This window comes from Oncorhynchus mykiss, chromosome 17, assembly GCF_013265735.2.
Source record: "Oncorhynchus mykiss isolate Arlee chromosome 17, USDA_OmykA_1.1, whole genome shotgun sequence".
Classification (NCBI taxonomy): Eukaryota; Metazoa; Chordata; class Actinopteri; order Salmoniformes; family Salmonidae; genus Oncorhynchus; species Oncorhynchus mykiss.
The window spans coordinates 88,580,363-88,600,823 of NC_048581.1; the positions used below are offsets into that span (position 1 = coordinate 88,580,363).

The 20,461-nt window shown below is 41.4% G+C and overlaps 1 protein-coding gene across 1 annotated transcript in view; it reads right to left on the bottom strand.

Annotated features, from left to right (window-relative positions):
- LOC110494809 (glutamate receptor-interacting protein 2-like) overlaps positions 1–20,009 on the bottom strand; it is a 163,126-nt gene extending 143,117 nt beyond the window's left edge. The window contains exon 1 of the mRNA XM_036948442.1: positions 19,979–20,009. Within this exon, the coding sequence (XP_036804337.1) occupies positions 19,979–20,009 (31 nt within the window). The remainder of the gene's footprint in view (positions 1–19,978) is intronic.
- Between the last annotated feature and the right edge of the window lie 452 nt (positions 20,010–20,461).

Sequence of the window (20,461 nt, forward strand, 5' to 3'; positions counted from 1 at the left end):
ATGTAGTGCACTACTTTTGACTGGAGTCCATCCTAATCCTGTGTAGTGCACTACTTTTGACAGGAGTCCATCCTAATCCTTTGTAGTGCACTACTTTTTTAGCCCATCCTTGACTGCACTATTATGTAGTGCACTACATGAGGAATATCGTGCTTTTTGAGACACAGGCATTGAGAAGCAGGCTATCTACTGGCCCATTAGACTACATGGTGGTGACATGAGATGGACGGTCAGATGTCGAATGGTGGAGCACTATAGGTGCTGCTATTTCAACATCGTTGGGGTGAGAAATTGGGTTTATGATATTATGATATTGAAGTAATGTATGATGTTGCCAGTACGGTTGTTGTTTCACATATTGTAAGTCTCCAGGATACCCAAATGCAAATTCTCTTCAGAATAAAACCTCTGACACTATTCTCTTCAGATTAAACCTCAGACACTACTCTGTTCAGATTAAACCTCTGACACTACTCTGTTCAGATTAAACCTTACATTTCTGACACTACTCTCTTTACATTAAACCTCAGACACTACTCTCTTCATTTTAAACCTCTGACACTACTCTCTTCAGATTAAACCTCAGACACTACTCTCTTCAGATTAAACCTCTGACACTACTCTCTTCAGATTAAAGCTCTGACACTACTCTCTTCAGATTAAAGCTCTGACACTACTCTCCTCAGATTAAACCTCCAACACTACTCTCTTCAGATTAAACCTCCAACACTACTCTCTTCAGATTAAACCTCCAACACTACTCTCTTCAGATTAAACCTCCAACACTACTCTCTTCAGATTAAACCTCCAACACTACTCTCTTCAGATTAAACCTCCAACACTACTCTCTTCAGATTAAACCTCCAACACTACTCTCTTCAGATTAAACCTCCAACACTACTCTCTACAGATTAAACCACTGACACTACTCTCTACAGATTAAACCTCTGACACTACTCTCTACAGATTAAACCTCTGGTACTACTCTCTACAGATTAAACCTCTGACACTACTCTCTTCAGATTAAACCTCTGACACTACTCTCTTCAGATTAAAGCTCTGACACTACTCTCCTCAGATTAAACCTCCAACACTACTCTCTTCAGATTAAACCTCCAACACTACTCTCTTCAGATTAAACCTCCAACACTACTCTCTTCAGATTAAACCTCCAACACTACTCTCTTCAGATTAAACCTCCAACACTACTCTCTTCAGATTAAACCTCCAACACTACTCTCTTCAGATTAAACCTCCAACACTACTCTCTTCAGATTAAACCTCTGACACTACTCTCCTCAGATTAAACCTCCGACACTACTCTCTTCAGATTAAACCTCTGACACTACTCTCTACAGATTAAACCTCTGACACTACTCTCTACAGATTAAACCTCTGACACTACTCTCTACAGATTAAACCTCTGGTACTACTCTCTACAGATTAAACCTCTGACACTACTCTCTACAGATTAAACCTCTGGTACTACTCTCTTCAGATTAAACCTCTGACACTACTCTCTACAGATTAAACCTCTGGTACTACTCTCTACAGATTAAACCTCTGACACTACTCTCTTCAGATTAAACCTCAGACACTACTCTCTTCAGATTAAACCTCTGACACTACTCTCTTCAGATTAAAGCTCTGACACTACTCTCCTCAGATTAAACCTCCAACACTACTCTCTTCAGATTAAACCTCCAACACTACTCTCTTCAGATTAAACCTCCAACACTACTCTCTTCAGATTAAACCTCCAACACTACTCTCTTCAGATTAAACCTCCAACACTACTCTCTTCAGATTAAACCTCTGACACTACTCTCCTCAGATTAAACCTCCAACACTACTCTCTCGCAGATTAAACCTCTGACACTACTCTCTACAGATTAAACCTCTGACACTACTCTCTACAGATTAAACCTCTGACACTACTCTCTACAGATTAAACCTCTGGTACTACTCTCTACAGATTAAACCTCTGACACTACTCTCTACAGATTAAACCTCTGGTACTACTCTCTTCAGATTAAACCTCTGACACTACTCTCCTCAGATTAAACCTCCAACACTACTCTCTTCAGATTAAACCTCTGACACTACTCTCCTCAGATTAAACCTCCAACACTACTCTCTTCAGATTAAACCTCTGACACTACTCTCCTCAGATTAAACCTCTGGTACTACTCTCTACAGATTAAACCTCCAACACTACTCTCTTCAGATTAAACCTCTGACACTACTCTCTTCAGATTAAACCTCGGACACTACTCTCTACAGATTAAACCTCTGACACTACTCTCTTCAGATTAAACCTCGGACACTACTCTCTACAGATTAAACCTCTGACACTACTCTCTACAGATTAAACCTCTGACACTACTCTCTACAGATTAAACCTCTGGTACTACTCTCTTCAGATTAAACCACTGACACTACTCTCTTCAGATTAAACCTCGGACACTACTCTCTACAGATTAAACCTCTGGTACTACTCTCTTCAGATTAAACCACTGACACTACTCTCTTCAGAGTAAACCTCAAAAACTACTCTCTTCAACGGCCTGTTCCTGTGTCCTGAAGTCCTAAATGAGGGCACATTACTGTGAGCGTCGAGAAAGAGGATTAATTTTTCATTAAATGCCGCAGTCTTAATTTTCTCTAAACTTGATCCATAAACTAATACCGTGCTGCTGTGGGGCCTGTCATCAATAATTGTCGCTGGAGTTCTGTTCCTTATGCCTACCCTATTAGATAAAACACTTCAGCTATCTATTCCCCGACACCCACAGGAACACACACACACACACACACACACACACACACACACACACACACACACACACACACACACACACACACACACACACACACACACACACACACACACACACACACACAAACACACACACACACACACACACACAGTATTGTCAACACACCAGAAATTGGACAACACAATGATCTGTCTTTGTCACAGTCAGGGGAAGAGTGTTCTTCTCTCTCTGCTCCCGGCTTTAGATTCAGCATTGTTATATTGTTAATCTATAGCCTTCAGAGAGAAGGAGAGTGACAAAGGGACAAAGTCAGTGTTTATCTGGTGCTAGCTAGTGCAGTCGAGTACGGCTGGCGGCTTTTGTTCTTCCTCGTGTGTTTCCTTTCACACAGAAAGACGACTCTAATCACTTCAATTGTGCTACCGTCACCTGTTTGAGCAGTGTGTGCGCGTGTGTGTGTTCCTGTGGGTTGTGTGTGTGTGTGTGCGTGCGTGAGTGTGTGTTTTGCTGCAGAGGAGGCTGGTGGGAGGAGCTATAGGAGGACAGGCTCATTGTTATTGGGCTGGGATGCAATAAATGGAATGGTATTAAACGTGGTTTCCAACCCAAACCACCTCCTCTGCTTGCCTTCGCAGATTCTGCCTTTTAAAGCTGCTGAGTTTAGTGGATGGTAACCTTTTCCATTTGGCGTGCCAAGTTATCGTACCATTTCTACTGATCTGCGTGCCAAGTTATCGTACCATTTCTACTGATCTGCGTGTCAAGTTATCGTACCATTTCTACTGATCTGCGTGCCAAGTTATCGTACCATTTCTACTGATCTGCGTGCCAAGTTATCGTACCATTTCTACTGATCTGCGTGCCAAGTTATCGTACCATTTCTACTGATCTGCGTGCCAAGTTATCGTACCATTTCTACTGATCTGCGTGCCAAGTTATCGTACCATTTCTACTGATCTGCGTGCCAAGTTATCGTACCATTTCTACTGATCTGCGTGCCAAGTTATCGTACCATTTCTACTGATCTGCGTGCCAAGTTATCGTACCATTTCTACTGATCTGCGTGCCAAGTTATCGTACCATTTCTACTGATCTGCGTGCCAAGTTATCGTACCATTTCTACTGATCTGCGTGCCAAGTTATCGTACCATTTCTACTGATCTGCGTGCCAAGTTATCGTACCATTTCTACTGATCTGCGTGCCAAGTTATCGTACCATTTCTACTGATCTGCGTGCCAGTTATGATTTTTATATACACATTTTAGTGGAACGGTTTCATTTTCATTCATATTAAAGTATTCATATCTCAAAATCAATGTCATGTGGTTCATCAAAATTAGATTTAAATTCAAATTATACAAATCCAAAAGCAACTTATTTTGTCATTGGCAATATGTAAAAAAAAATAGCCTACATAAAGGCAACCAATCAAAACTTTGCAGCCGTCAGGTAGAAAATATCCCGATAAAAATAAATATCCCATAAATCACACTGGCTATGCATGACCTGTCTGCAAGGAACTTGAAACATTGCATCAACTATTAACGTGGGTCTGGCCTGAAGCTTGCGCGACCAAACTTGCAACATTGGATAAAATATTCTGGAACCTCAAGAGTTTCCGGCTCCAGTGAGCTCCGGACAGACAGACGGACGCAGCTGTAGGATATTTGCGCAAGTAATCAGGTAAGTCTATATGTTTCCACTAGATCAGAACATTTATTATTTTTCTCCTTTCATGCTGAGTGGTTATCGAAAGGGAGAAAGCTGGAAAGATTTTTTTAAATAGGCCACATTGAGGAACCATTTTCATTCTCAATGGCTGTAAAAACAAACTTTGTTTACTTGCTTTTTTGAAGCGAAGAAAAAAATACTTTGAGAAACTCCACTGTGATGGTGAGATAAGACAATTAGAAATACTATCAGATCCCCAAATGGGAACATTTATAGGCCTACATTTGCGCGAAGGCCAGGTAGCCTATAGGCTTATTTCTATACGTAATCAGGTGCATGTCCTTACTCAAGATTGACAGGAGCGCTCTAAACAAAAGACAAGGAATTAATTGACAACTCGTAAAATAGAGTGAGATAAATCAAAACTTTTGCCTCACAACAACGTGTCCTCTCCAACAATGAGAACAGTAAGACTGTAATAATAATAATATATTGAATTGCATGAACAGAAATGACCTTAACCAAACAAACATTGTAGATTAGAAATTATGGTAATAAATGGTAAATATACTACTACTGGTGATAATGGTGTCTACACAATGGATTAGTCCACTCAGACAGACCTACACAATGGATTAGTCCACTCAGACAGACCTACACAATGGATTAGTCCACTCAGACAGACCTACACAATGGATTAGTCCACTCAGACAGACCTACACAATGGATTAGTCCACTCAGACAGACCTACACAATGGATTAGTCCACTCAGACAGACCTACACCATGGATTAGTCCACTCAGACAGACCTACACAATGGATTAGTCCACTCAGACAGACCTACACAATGGATTAGTCCACTCAGACAGACCTACACAATGGATTAGTCCACTCAGACAGACCTACACAATGGATTAGTCCACTCAGACAGACCTACACAATGGATTAGTCCACTCAGACAGACCTACACAATGGATTAGTCCACTCAGACAGACCTACACCATGGATTAGTCCACTCAGACAGACCTACACAATGGATTAGTCCACTCAGACAGACCTACACAATGGATTAGTCCACGCAGACAGACCTACACAATGGATTAGTCCACTCAGACATACCTACACAATGGATTAGTCCACTCAGACAGACCTACACAATGGATTAGTCCACTCAGACAGACCTACACAATGGATTAGTCCACTCAGACAGACCTACACAATGGATTAGTCCACTCAGACAGACCTACACAATGGATTAGTCCACTCAGACAGGCATGAATCAGACAAGTGTCTCGTGTGCCATAATTAAAAAATATATATATTTGCCACAGCTCGACTAAAACAAAATCTTGGTCGACCAACAGCCTATCGAACAGCCTAAATGCGGACAGCCCTAGACCAGAATAATCGGTGTAACCTCAGACTCGGAAGGGCCTCAGAGTCTGTGTTGACAGATCCACCCATCTCCAGTAGATTGACTCGCTACACACTACTCTGTCCCTGCATCTGTATGCTCTCTCTGTTGCTGCTGACCCAGCTACATCACAGGAGGCTGCAGAGGGGAGAACGGCTCATAACAACGGCCGGAACGGAACAAATAGAACGGCAACAAACAGATGGAAACCATGTGTCCGATTCCACTCCAGTCATTAACACAAGCCCGTCCTCCTCCCCAATTAAGGTGCCACCACCCTCCTGTGATCTATATAAATAATGGGAATAAAGTATTGTAATTGTAAATCACCAGCTGAGATTTATTGAGTTTTACCTCAGAACACAAGAGACAACTGGAATAGTTAGTCAACAAAAAAAGCTCCTCTCCTCCTCTCCCCTTCTCTCCTCTCCTCTTCTCTTCCCTCCTATCCTGTCCTCTCCAAATCCCCTCCTCATGGCCCCCTCTCCTCATGTCCCCCTTCCTCCCTTCCTGTACTCTCTCCTCCTTCCCTTCCCTTCCCTTTCCTCCTCTCCTCTCCTCTCCTCTCCTCCACTCTTCTCTTCCCTCCTCTCTCCTCTCCCCTTCTTTCCTCTCCTGTCCTCTCTCCTTACTCCTGACCCCACCCCTCCCCATCCCATCTCCTCTCCTCTCCTTTCCTCTCCTCTTCTCTTCACTCCTCTCCTGTCCTATCTCCTCTCCCATTCTCTCCTCGCCTGTCCTCTCTCCTTCCTCCTGACCCCACCCCTCCCCATCCCATATTCTCTCCCCTCCCCTCCTCTCCTCTCCTCCCGTCTCCTCTCCTTCTTGTCCCCTCTCTTCTCTTCCCCCCGCTCCTGTCCTCTCAAAAAGCTCCTCTCCTAATGTCCCCCCCTCCTCATGTCCCCCTTCCTCCATTCCTCTACTCTCTCCTCCTTCCCTTTCCTCCTCTCCTCTCCTCTCCTCTCCTCTCCTCTCCTCTCCTCTCCTCTCCTCTCCTCTCCTCTCCTCTCCCTCCAAGCCCCTCAGCCGTATTAGCCTCTGCATGCTGTGATAAAGCACTCGACTTTGCACAGCTATAATCCAGATGCCAGAGGGCTTTAAAATCTTCCTAGTCACCTATCAAAGGAGAGGATTTAGCCGTGACGCTAGGCTAGCTACCTAACTTTGGAAGCTCAGTCATCTGTTTTTTTTATTTTATTCTCGTCTTAACGTCATCGTTCCCCCAAAAATCAGCTCAGCCTTACAAGCATCAAAGTGCGTTACACATGGCAGGAGATGGAGCGCTGACACACTGCACCGTGGAAGAGTCAAACTATCGTCACGGACTGTCCCCGAACCATTTGAGAATAAAGGTAAAATCTTGGCTTGGTTTTAAAACCCCATATGTTGTGGGGAAATTACAATTGCTTGAAGTACCTAAGTAGCAAAGTAACAATCCACAAAGAATGTTCCCCTCCAATCTGAGTATGAACAGCTGGGAGAAAAGTCAGGTTGGCTCATGTTCCCATACAACTCCACACTGCTCTTCCAAGCAAAAAGTCAGTAACTGCTCATAGAGTGGAAATTAGAAGAGAAATTGATTTTATTTACCTTGGTTTCAGAGTAACTTTTTAAGCAGTTATTGCTAACTGTCCGGACCTCTGGCAGTCTCTATGGGGGTGCCACAGGGTTCAATTCTTGGACCGACTCTCTTCTCTGTATACACCAATGAGGTCGCTCTTGCTGCTGGTGAGTCTCTGATCCACCTCTACGCAGACGACACCATTCTGTATACTTCTGGCCCTTCTTTGGACACTGTGTTAACAACCCTCCAGGCAAGCTTCAATGCCATACAACTCTCCTTCCGTGGCCTCCAATTGCTCTTAAATACAAGTAAAACTAAATGCATGCTCTTCAACCGATCTCTACCTGCACCTACCCGCCTGTCCAACATCACTACTCTGGACGGCTCTGACTTAGAATACGTGGACAACTACAAATACTTAGGTGTCTGGTTAGACTGTAAACTCTCCTTCCAGACCCATATCAAACATCTCCAATCCAAAGTTAAATCTAGAATCGGCTTCCTATTTCGCAACAAAGCATCCTTCACTCATGCTGCCAAACATACCCTTGTAAAACTGACCATCCTACCAATCCTCGACTTTGGCGATGTCATTTACAAAATAGCCTCCAATACCCTACTCAACAAATTGGATGCAGTCTATCACAGTGCAATCCGTTTTGTCACCAAAGCCCCATATACTACCCACCATTGCGACCTGTACGCTCTCGTTGGCTGGCCCTCGCTTCATACTCGTCGCCAAACCCACTGGCTCCATGTCATCTACAAGACCCTGCTAGGTAAAGTCCCCCCTTATCTCAGCTCGCTGGTCACCATAGCATCTCCCACCTGTAGCACACGCTCCAGCAGGTATATCTCTCTAGTCACCCCCAAAACCAATTCTTTCTTTGGCCGCCTCTCCTTCCAGTTCTCTGCTGCCAATGACTGGAACGAACTACAAAAATCTCTGAAACTGGAAACACTTATCTCCCTCACTAGCTTTAAGCACCAACTGTCAGAGCAGCTCACAGATTACTGCACCTGTACATAGCCCACCTATAATTTAGCCCAAACAACTACCTCTTTCCCTACTGTATTTTATTTATTTATTTATTTTGCTCCTTTGCACCCCATTATTTGTATTTCTACTTTGCACATTCTTCCACTGCAAATCTACCATTCCAGTGTTTTACTTGCTATATTGTATTTACTTTGGCACCATGGCCTTTTTGCCTTTACCTCCCTTATCTCACCTTATTTGCTCACATCGTATATAGACTTGTTTATACTGTATTATTGACTGTATGTTTGTTTTACTCCATGTGTAACTCTGTGTCGTTGTATCTGTCAAACTGCTTTGCTTTATCTTGGCCAGGTCGCAATTGTAAATGAGAACTTGTTCTCAACTTGCCTACCTGGTTAAATAAAGGTGAAATAAAAAAATAAAAAAATAAAAAAACATGATCCCCATTTTCTCCTACAACAGAGGCAGGATACTTGTCCACGTGGTTAAGCATATATTTAATGAAGCAACAATGAATGACATTAACTCATTTTAGATCAAACGAGCAGGTGCTGCCTTTTTGCTTGGTAGGGCAGTATGCACAAGGACCACTTCTAACAATCTCCATTGTTACAGAAACACCTTTACTTGAAGAACAGTGCAGTGTGTGTGTGTGTGTGTGTGTGTGTGTGTGTGTGTGTGTGTGTGTGTGTGTGATTCTGGGATCACATTCAGATATCAATTAGCAGTCATCACAAACACAGGGAGACAGACAATGAGTTGGCAAGGTGCACCGCTGCATGTCTACCTCTACCTCTACCACTACCACTACCTCTACCTCTACCTCTACCACTACCTCTACCTCTACCACTACCTCTACCACTACCACTACCTCTACCACTACCTCTACCTCTACCACTACCTCTACCACTACCTCTACCACTACCACTGCCTCTACCACTACCTCTACCTCTACCTCTACCACTACCTCTACCTCTACCTCTACCACTACCTCTACCTCTACCTCTACCACTACCTCTACCACTACCTCTACCTCTACCACTACCTCTACCTCTACCTCTACCACTACCTCTACCACTACCTCTACCTCTACCACTACCTCTACCTCTACCTCTACCACTACCTCTACCTCTACCACTACCTCTACCTCTACCTCTACCTCTACCACTACCACTACCACTACCTCTACCACTACCACTACCTCTACCTCTACCTCTACCTCTACCACTACCACTACCTCTACCACTACCTCTACCACTATCTCTACCTCTACCTCTACCACTACCTCTACCTCTACCTCTACCTCTACCTCTACCACTACCTCTACCACTATCTCTTCCTCTACCTCTTCCTCTACCTCTACCACTACCACTACCTCTACCTCTACCACTACCTCTACCACTACCTCTACCACTACCTCTACCTCTACCTCTTCCTCTACCTCTACCACTACCACTACCTCTACCTCTACCTCTACCTCTACCACTACCTCTACCTCTACCTCTACCACTACCACTACCTCTACCTCTACCACTACCTCTACCACTACCTCTACCACTACCTCTACCTCTACCTCTTCCTCTACCTCTACCACTACCTCTACCTCTACCTCTTCCTCTACCTCTACCACTACCACTACCTCTACCTCTACCTCTACCTCTACCTCTACCTCTACCACTACCTCTACCACTACCTCTACCTCTACCTCTTCCTCTACCTCTACCACTACCACTACCTCTACCTCTACCACTACCTCTACCACTACCTCTACCTCTACCTCTTCCTCTACCTCTACCACTACCTCTACCTCTACCTCTACCTCTACCTCTACCACTACCTCTACCACTATCTCTTCCTCTACCTCTTCCTCTACCTCTACCACTACCACTACCTCTACCTCTACCACTACCTCTACCACTACCTCTACCACTACCTCTACCACTACCTCTACCACTACCACTACCTCTACCACTACCTCTACCTCTACCACTACCTCTACCTCTACCTCTACCTCTACCACTACCACTACCACTACCTCTACCACTACCACTACCTCTACCACTACCTCTACCTCTACCTCTACCTCTACCTCTACCACTACCTCTACCACTATCTCTTCCTCTACCTCTTCCTCTACCTCTACCACTACCACTACCTCTACCTCTACCACTACCTCTACCACTACCTCTACCACTACCACTACCTCTACCACTACCTCTACCTCTACCACTACCTCTACCTCTACCACTACCTCTACCTCTACCACTACCTCTACCTCTACCACTACCTCTACCTCTACCACTACCACTACCTCTACCACTACCTCTACCTCTACCACTACCTCTACCTCTACCACTACCTCTACCTCTACCACTACCTCTACCACTACCTCTACCTCTACCACTACCACTACCACTACCTCTACCTCTACCACTACCTCTACCTCTACCACTACCTCTACCTCTACCACTACCTCTACCTCTACCACTACCTCTACCTCTACCACTACCACTACCTCTACCTCTACCACTACCTCTACCTCTACCACTACCTCTACCACTACCACTACCTCTACCACTACCTCTACCTCTACCACTACCTCTACCACTACCTCTACCACTACCACTACCTCTACCACTACCTCTACCTCTACCTCTACCACTACCTCTACCTCTACCTCTACCACTACCTCTACCTCTACCTCTACCACTACCTCTACCACTACCTCTACCTCTACCTCTACAACTACCTCAACCTCTACCACTACCTCTACCACTACCTCTACCTCTACCTCTACCACTACCTCTACCTCTACCACTACCACTACCTCTACCACTACCTCTACCTCTACCACTACCTCTACCTCTACCTCTACCTCTACCACTACCTCTACCTCTACCACTACCTCTACCTCTACCTCTACCTCTACCTCTACCTCTACCACTACCTCTACCACTACCACTACCTCTACCTCTACCTCTACCACTACCTCTACCTCTACCACTACCTCTACCTCTACCTCTACCTCTACCACTACCTCTACCACTACCTCTACCTCTACCTCTACCACTACCACTACCTCTACCACTACCTCTACCACTACCTCTACCACTACCTCTACCACTAACTCTACCACTACCTCTACCACTACCTCTACCACTACCACTACCTCTACCTCTACCACTACCTCTACCTCTAACACTACCTCTACCTCTACCACTACCTCTACCACTACCTCTACCACTACCTGTGCCTCTACCACTACCACTACCTCTACCACTACCTCTACCTCTACCTCTACCACTACCTCTACCACTACCACCACCTCTACCTCTACCTCTACCACTACCTCTACCTCTACCTATACCTCTACCCACAGACACTGGCCTGATGATACATTGCAGCTCTACCTACATTACATAACAACACTACCATACATAACAACACTACCATACATAACAACACTACCATACATAACACTACCATACATAACAACACTACCATACATAACACTACCATACATAACAACACCACCATACATAACAACACTACCATACATAACAACACTACCATACATAACAACACTACCATACATAACAACACTACCATACATAACAACACCACCATACATAACAACTCTACCATACATAACAACACAAGCATACGTAACAACACTACCATACATAACAACACTACCATACATAACAACACTACCATACATAACAACACTACCATACATAACAACACTACCATACATAACAACACTACCATACATAACAACACTACCATACATAACAACACCAACATACATAACAACACCACCATACATAACAACACTACCATACATAACAACACTACCATACATAACAACACTACCATACATAACACTACCATACATAACAACACTACCATACATAACACTACCATACATAACAACACCATACATAACAACACTACCATACATAACAACACTACCATACATAACAACACTACCATACATAACACTACCATACATAACAACACTACCATACATAACAACACTACCATACATAACAACACTACCATACATAACAACACTACCATACATAACAACACCAACATACATAACAACACCACCATACATAACAACACTACCATACATAACAACACTACCATACATAACAACACCACCATACATAACAACACCACCATACATAACAACACTACCATACATAACAACACTACCATACATAACAACACCACCATACATAACAACACCACCATACATAACAACACTACCATACATAACAACACTACCATACATAACAACACTACCATACATAACAACACTACCATACATAACAACACCATACATAACAACACTACCATACATAACAACACTACCATACATAACAACACTACCATACATAACACTGCCATACATAACAACACTACCATACATAACAACACTACCATACATAACAACACTACCATACATAACAACACCAACATACATAACAACACCACCATACATAACAACACTACCATACATAACAACACTACCATACATAACAACACTACCATACATAACAACACCAACATACATAACAACACCACCATACATAACAACACTACCATACATAACAACACCAACATACATAACAACACCACCATACATAACAACACTACCATACATAACAACACTACCATACATAACAACACTACCATACATAACAACACCACCATACATAACACTACCATACGTGCCGTGGCGGAGATCTTTGTGGGGTATACTCAGCCTTGTCTCAGGACGGTAAGTTGGTGGTTGAAGATATCCCTCTAGTGGTGTGGGGGCTGTGCTTTGGCAAAGTGGGTGGGGTTATATCCTTCCTGTTTGGCCCTGTCCGGGGGTGTCCTCGGATGGAGCCACAGTGTCTCCTGACCCCTCCTGTCTCAGTCTCCAGTATTTACGCTGCAGTAGTTTATGTCGAGGGGCTAGGGTTGGTTTGTTATATCTGGAGTACTTCTTCTCTCCTATTCGGTGTCATGTGTGAATTTAAGTGTGCTCTCTCTAATTCTCTCTTTCTCTCTTTCTTTCTCTCTCTCGGAGGACCTGAGCCCTAGGACCATGCCCCAGGAATACCTGACATGATGACTCCTTGCTGTCCCCAGTCCACCTGACCGTGCTGCTGCTCCAGTTTCAACTGTTCTGCCTTATTATTATTGGACCATGCTGGTCATTTATGAACATTTGAACATCTTGGCCATGTTCTGTTATAATCTCCACCCGGCACAGCCAGAAGAGGACTAGCCACCCCACATAGCCTGGGTCCGCTCTAGGTTTCTTCCTAGGTTTTGGCCTTTCTAGGGAGTTTTTCCTAGCCACCGTGCTTCATACACCTGCATTGCTGTTTGGGGTTTTAGGCTGGGTTTCTGTACAGCACTTTGAGATATCAGCTGATGTACGAAGGGCTAAATAAATAAGTTCGATTTGATTTGAACACTACCATACATAACAACACCACCATACATTACACTACCATACATAACAACACTACCATACATAACACTACCATACATAACAACACTAACATATGTAACACTATCATACACAACAACACTACCATACATAACAACACAAGCATACATAACACTACCATACATAACAACACTACCATACATAACAACACTACCATACATAACACTACCATACATAACAACACTACCATACATAACAACACTACCATACATAACAACACTACCATACATAACACTACCATACATAACAACACTACCATACATAACGACACTACCATACATAACAACACCACCATACATAACAACACCAACATACATAACAACACCACCATACATAACAACACTAACCATACATAACAACACTACCATACATAACAACACTACCATACATAACAACACCACCATACATAACAACACCACCATACATAACAACACCACCATACATAACAACACTACCATACATAACAACACTACCCTACATAACACTACCATACATAACAACACCACCATACATAACACCACCATACATAACACTACCATACATAACAACACTACCATACATAACAACACTACCATACATAACAACACTACCATACATAACACTACCATACATAACACTACCATACATAACAACACCACCATACATAACAACACCACCATACATAACAACACCACCATACATAACAACACCACCATACATAACAACACTACCATACATAACACCACCACCATACATAACAACACCACCATACATAACAACACCACCATACATAACAACACTACCATACATAACAACACCACCATACATAACAACACCACCATACATTACACTACCATACATAACAACACTACTATACATAACACTACCATACATAACAACACTAACATATGTAACACTATCATACACAACAACACTACCATACATAACAACACAACCATACATAACAACACTACCATACATAACACTACCATACATAACAACACTACCATACATAACAACACTACCATACATAACAACACTACCATACATAACACTACCATACATAACAACACTACCATACATAACAACAGTACCATACATAACAACACCACCATACATAACAACACCACCATACATAACACCACCATACATAACAACACTAACCATACATAACAACACTACCATACATAACAACACTACCATACATAACAACACCACCATACATAACAACACCACCATACATAACAACACCACCATACATAACAACACTACCATACATAACAACACTACCATACATAACAACACTACCCTACATAACACTACCATACATAACAACACCACCATACATAACACTACCATACATAACAACACTACCATACATAACAACACTACCATACATAACACTACCATACATAACAACACTACCATACATAACACTACCATACATAACAACACCACCATACATAACAACACCACCATACATAACAACACTACCATACATAACAACACCACCATACATAACAACACCACCATACATAACAACAACACCATACATAACAACACTACCATACATAACAACACCACCATACATAACAACACCACCATACATAACAACACCACCATACATAACAACACTACCATACATAACAACACCACCATACATAACAACACCACAATACATAACAACACCACCATACATAACAACACTAACCATACATAACAACACTACCATACATGACAACACTACCATACATAACAACACCACCATACATAACAACACTACCATACATAACAACACTACCATACATAACAACACTACCATACATAACAACACTACCATATATAACAACACTACCATACATAACAACACCACCATACATAACAACACCACCATACATAACAACACTACCATACATAACAACACTACCATACATAACAACACCACCATACATAACAACACTACCATACATAACAACACTACCATACATAACAACACTACCATACATAACAACACTACCATACATAACAACACTACCATACATAACACTACCATACATTACAACACTACCACACATAACACTACCATACATAACAACACTACCATACATAACAACACCACCATACATAACAACACCACCATACATAACAACACTACCATACATAACAACACTACCATACATAACACTACCATACATAACAACACTACCATACATAACAACATTACCATACATAACACCACTACCATACATAACACCACTACCATACATAACACCACTACCATACATAACACCACTACCATACATAACAACACTACCATACATAACAACACTACCATACATAACAACACCACCATACATAACAACACCACCATACATAACAACACCACCATACATAACAACACTAACCATACATAACAACACTACCATACATAACAACACTACCATACATAACAACACCACCATACATAACAACACCACCATACATAACAACACCACCATACATAACAACACTACCATACATAACAACACTACCATACATAACAACACTACCCTACATAACACTACCATACATAACAACACCACCATACATAACAACACCACCATACATAACACTACCATACATAACACTACCATACATAACAACACTACCATACATAACAACACTACCATACATAACACTACCATACATAACAACACTACCATACATAACACTACCATACATAACAACACCACCATACATAACAACACCACCATACATAACAACACCACCATACATAACAACACTACCATACATAACAACACCACCATACATAACAACACCACCATACATAACAACACCACCATACATAACAACACTACCATACATAACAACACCACCATACATAACAACACCACCATACATTACACTACCATACATAACAACACTACTATACATAACACTACCATACATAACAACACTAACATATGTAACACTATCATACACAACAACACTACCATACATAACAACACAACCATACATAACAACACTACCATACATAACACTACCATACATAACAACACTACCATACATAACAACACTACCATACATAACAACACTACCATACATAACACTACCATACATAACAACACTACCATACATAACAACAGTACCATACATAACAACACCACCATACATAACAACACCACCATACATAACAACACCACCATACATAACAACACTAACCATACATAACAACACTACCATACATAACAACACTACCATACATAACAACACCACCATACATAACAACACCACCATACATAACAACACCACCATACATAACAACACTACCATACATAACAACACTACCATACATAACAACACTACCCTACATAACACTACCATACATAACAACACCACCATACATAACACTACCATACATAAGAACACTACCATACATAACAACACTACCATACATAACAACACTACCATACATAACAACACTACCATACATAACAACACTACCATACATAACACTACCATACATAACAACACCACCATACATAACAACACCACCATACATAACAACACTACCATACATAACAACACCACCATACATAACAACACCACCATACATAACAACACCACCATACATAACAACACTACCATACATAACAACACCACTATACATAACAACACCACCATACATAACAACACCACCATACATAACAACACTACCATACATAACAACACCACCATACATAACAACACCACCATACATAACAACACTACCATACATGACAACACTACCATACATAACAACACCACCATACATAACAACACTACCATACATAACAACACTACCATACATAACAACACTACCATACATAACAACACTACCATATAAAACAACACTACCATACATAACAACACCACCATACATAACAACACCACCATACATAACAACACTACCATACATAACAACACTACCATACATAACAACACCACCATACATAACAACACTACCATACATAACAACACTACCATACATAACAACACTACCATACATAACAACACTACCATACATAACAACACTACCATACATAACACTACCATACATAACAACACTACCACACATAACACTACCATACATAACAACACTACCATACATAACAACACCACCATACATAACAACACCACCATACATAACAACACTACCATACATAACAACACTACCATACATAACACTACCATACATAACAACACTACCATACATAACAACATTACCATACATAACACCACTACCATACATAACACCACTACCATACATAACAACACTACCATACATAACAACACCACCATACATAACAACACTACCATACATAACAACACTACCATACATAACAACACTACCATACATAACAACACCACCATACATAACAACACTACCATACATAACAACACTACCATACATAACACTACCATACATAACAACACTACCACACATAACACTACCATACATAACAACACTACCATACATAACACTACCATACATAACACTACCATACATAACAACACTACCATACATAACAACACCACCATACATAACAACACCACCATACATAACAACACCACCATACATAACAACACCACCATACATAACAACACTACCATACATAACAACACTACCATACATAACAACACTACCATATATAACAACACTACCATACATAACACTACCATACATAACAACACTACCATACATAACAACACTACCATACATAACATCACTACCATACATAACAACACTACCATACATAACAACACTACCATACATAACACTACCATACATAACAACACCACCATACATAACAACACTACCATACATAACAACACTACCATACATAACACTACCATACATAACAACACTACCATACATAACAACACTACTATACATAACAACACTACCATACATAACAACACTACCATACATAACAACACTACCATACATAACAACACTACCATACATAACAACACTACCATACATAACAACACTACCATACATAACAACACTACCATACATAACAACACTACCATACATAACAACACTACCATACATAACAACACTACTATACATAACAACACTACCATACATAACAACACTACTATACATAACAACACTACCATACATAACAACACTACCATACATAACAACACTACCATACATAACACTACCATACATAACAACACTACCATACATAACAACACTACCATACATAACAACACCACCATACATAACAACACCACCATACATAACAACACTACCATACATAACAACACTACCATACATAACACTACCATACATAACAACACTACCATACATAACAACACTACTATACATAACAACACTACCATACATAACAACACTACCATACATAACAACACCACCATACATAACAACACTACCATACATAACAACACTACCATACATAACAACACCACCATACATAACAACACTACCATACATAACAACACTACCATACATAACACTACCATACATAACAACACTACCATACATAACAACACTACTATACATAACAACACTACCATACATAACAACACTACCATACATAACAACACTACCATACATAACAACACCACCATACATAACAACACTACCATACATAACAACACTACCATACATAACAACAGTACCATTTAATTTAATTTAATTGTACCTTTATTTAACTAGGCAACTCAGTTAAGAACAAATTCTTATTTTCAATGACGGCCTAGGAACAGTGGGTTAACTGCCTTGTTCAGGGGTAGAATAACAGATTTGTACCTTGTCAGCTCGGGGATTCAAACTTGCAACCTTTCGGTTACTAGTCCAACGCTCTAACCACTAGGCTACCATACGTCCACTATGAAGCCTATGGGTATGTATAATGAGGGAAACTAATTGTGTGGCTCTAGTATTATTTGAAATTAACATCATGTGTTCTTCCTCTCCTAGCAACCATCACAGTCCCGCTGACTGTGTTAGCACACTGAGCTAAAGACAGATACTCTTGTTGGGGGCGTTCTTGTTCCACAACATCACGTATCTCTAAATTGATGCTGTCCTCTGGTGAGATTGAAGGATGAGAGGGAGGGAGGGTAGATGGAGAGAGGGATTTGAGACAGAGGCATGTGAGTGGGTGTGAACTCCTGCTTTCTTTTATTTTATTTATCAAAGCCACGCTCGACACGGTATGTTGGAAGTGACAAAAGGTTGGCTGGACTTTTTTTTCCCCCCCTTCACAGCAGTGTCACCACGGATTACTGTCTGTATCATAGCAGCTCTCTGTGTGTGTGTGTGTGTGTGTGTGTGCGTGCGTGCGTGCGTGTGTGTGCGTGCGCGTGTGTGTGTGTGTGTGTGTGTGTGTGTGCGTGCGTGCGTGCGTGCGTGTGTGAGAGAGATATGTTACTGCTTCCTTCACTGAGGAACTCGCTGAGGAACAGTGTTTATACAACAGCTACACCAGCAATTTATCATCGTAGTCCTTTTCA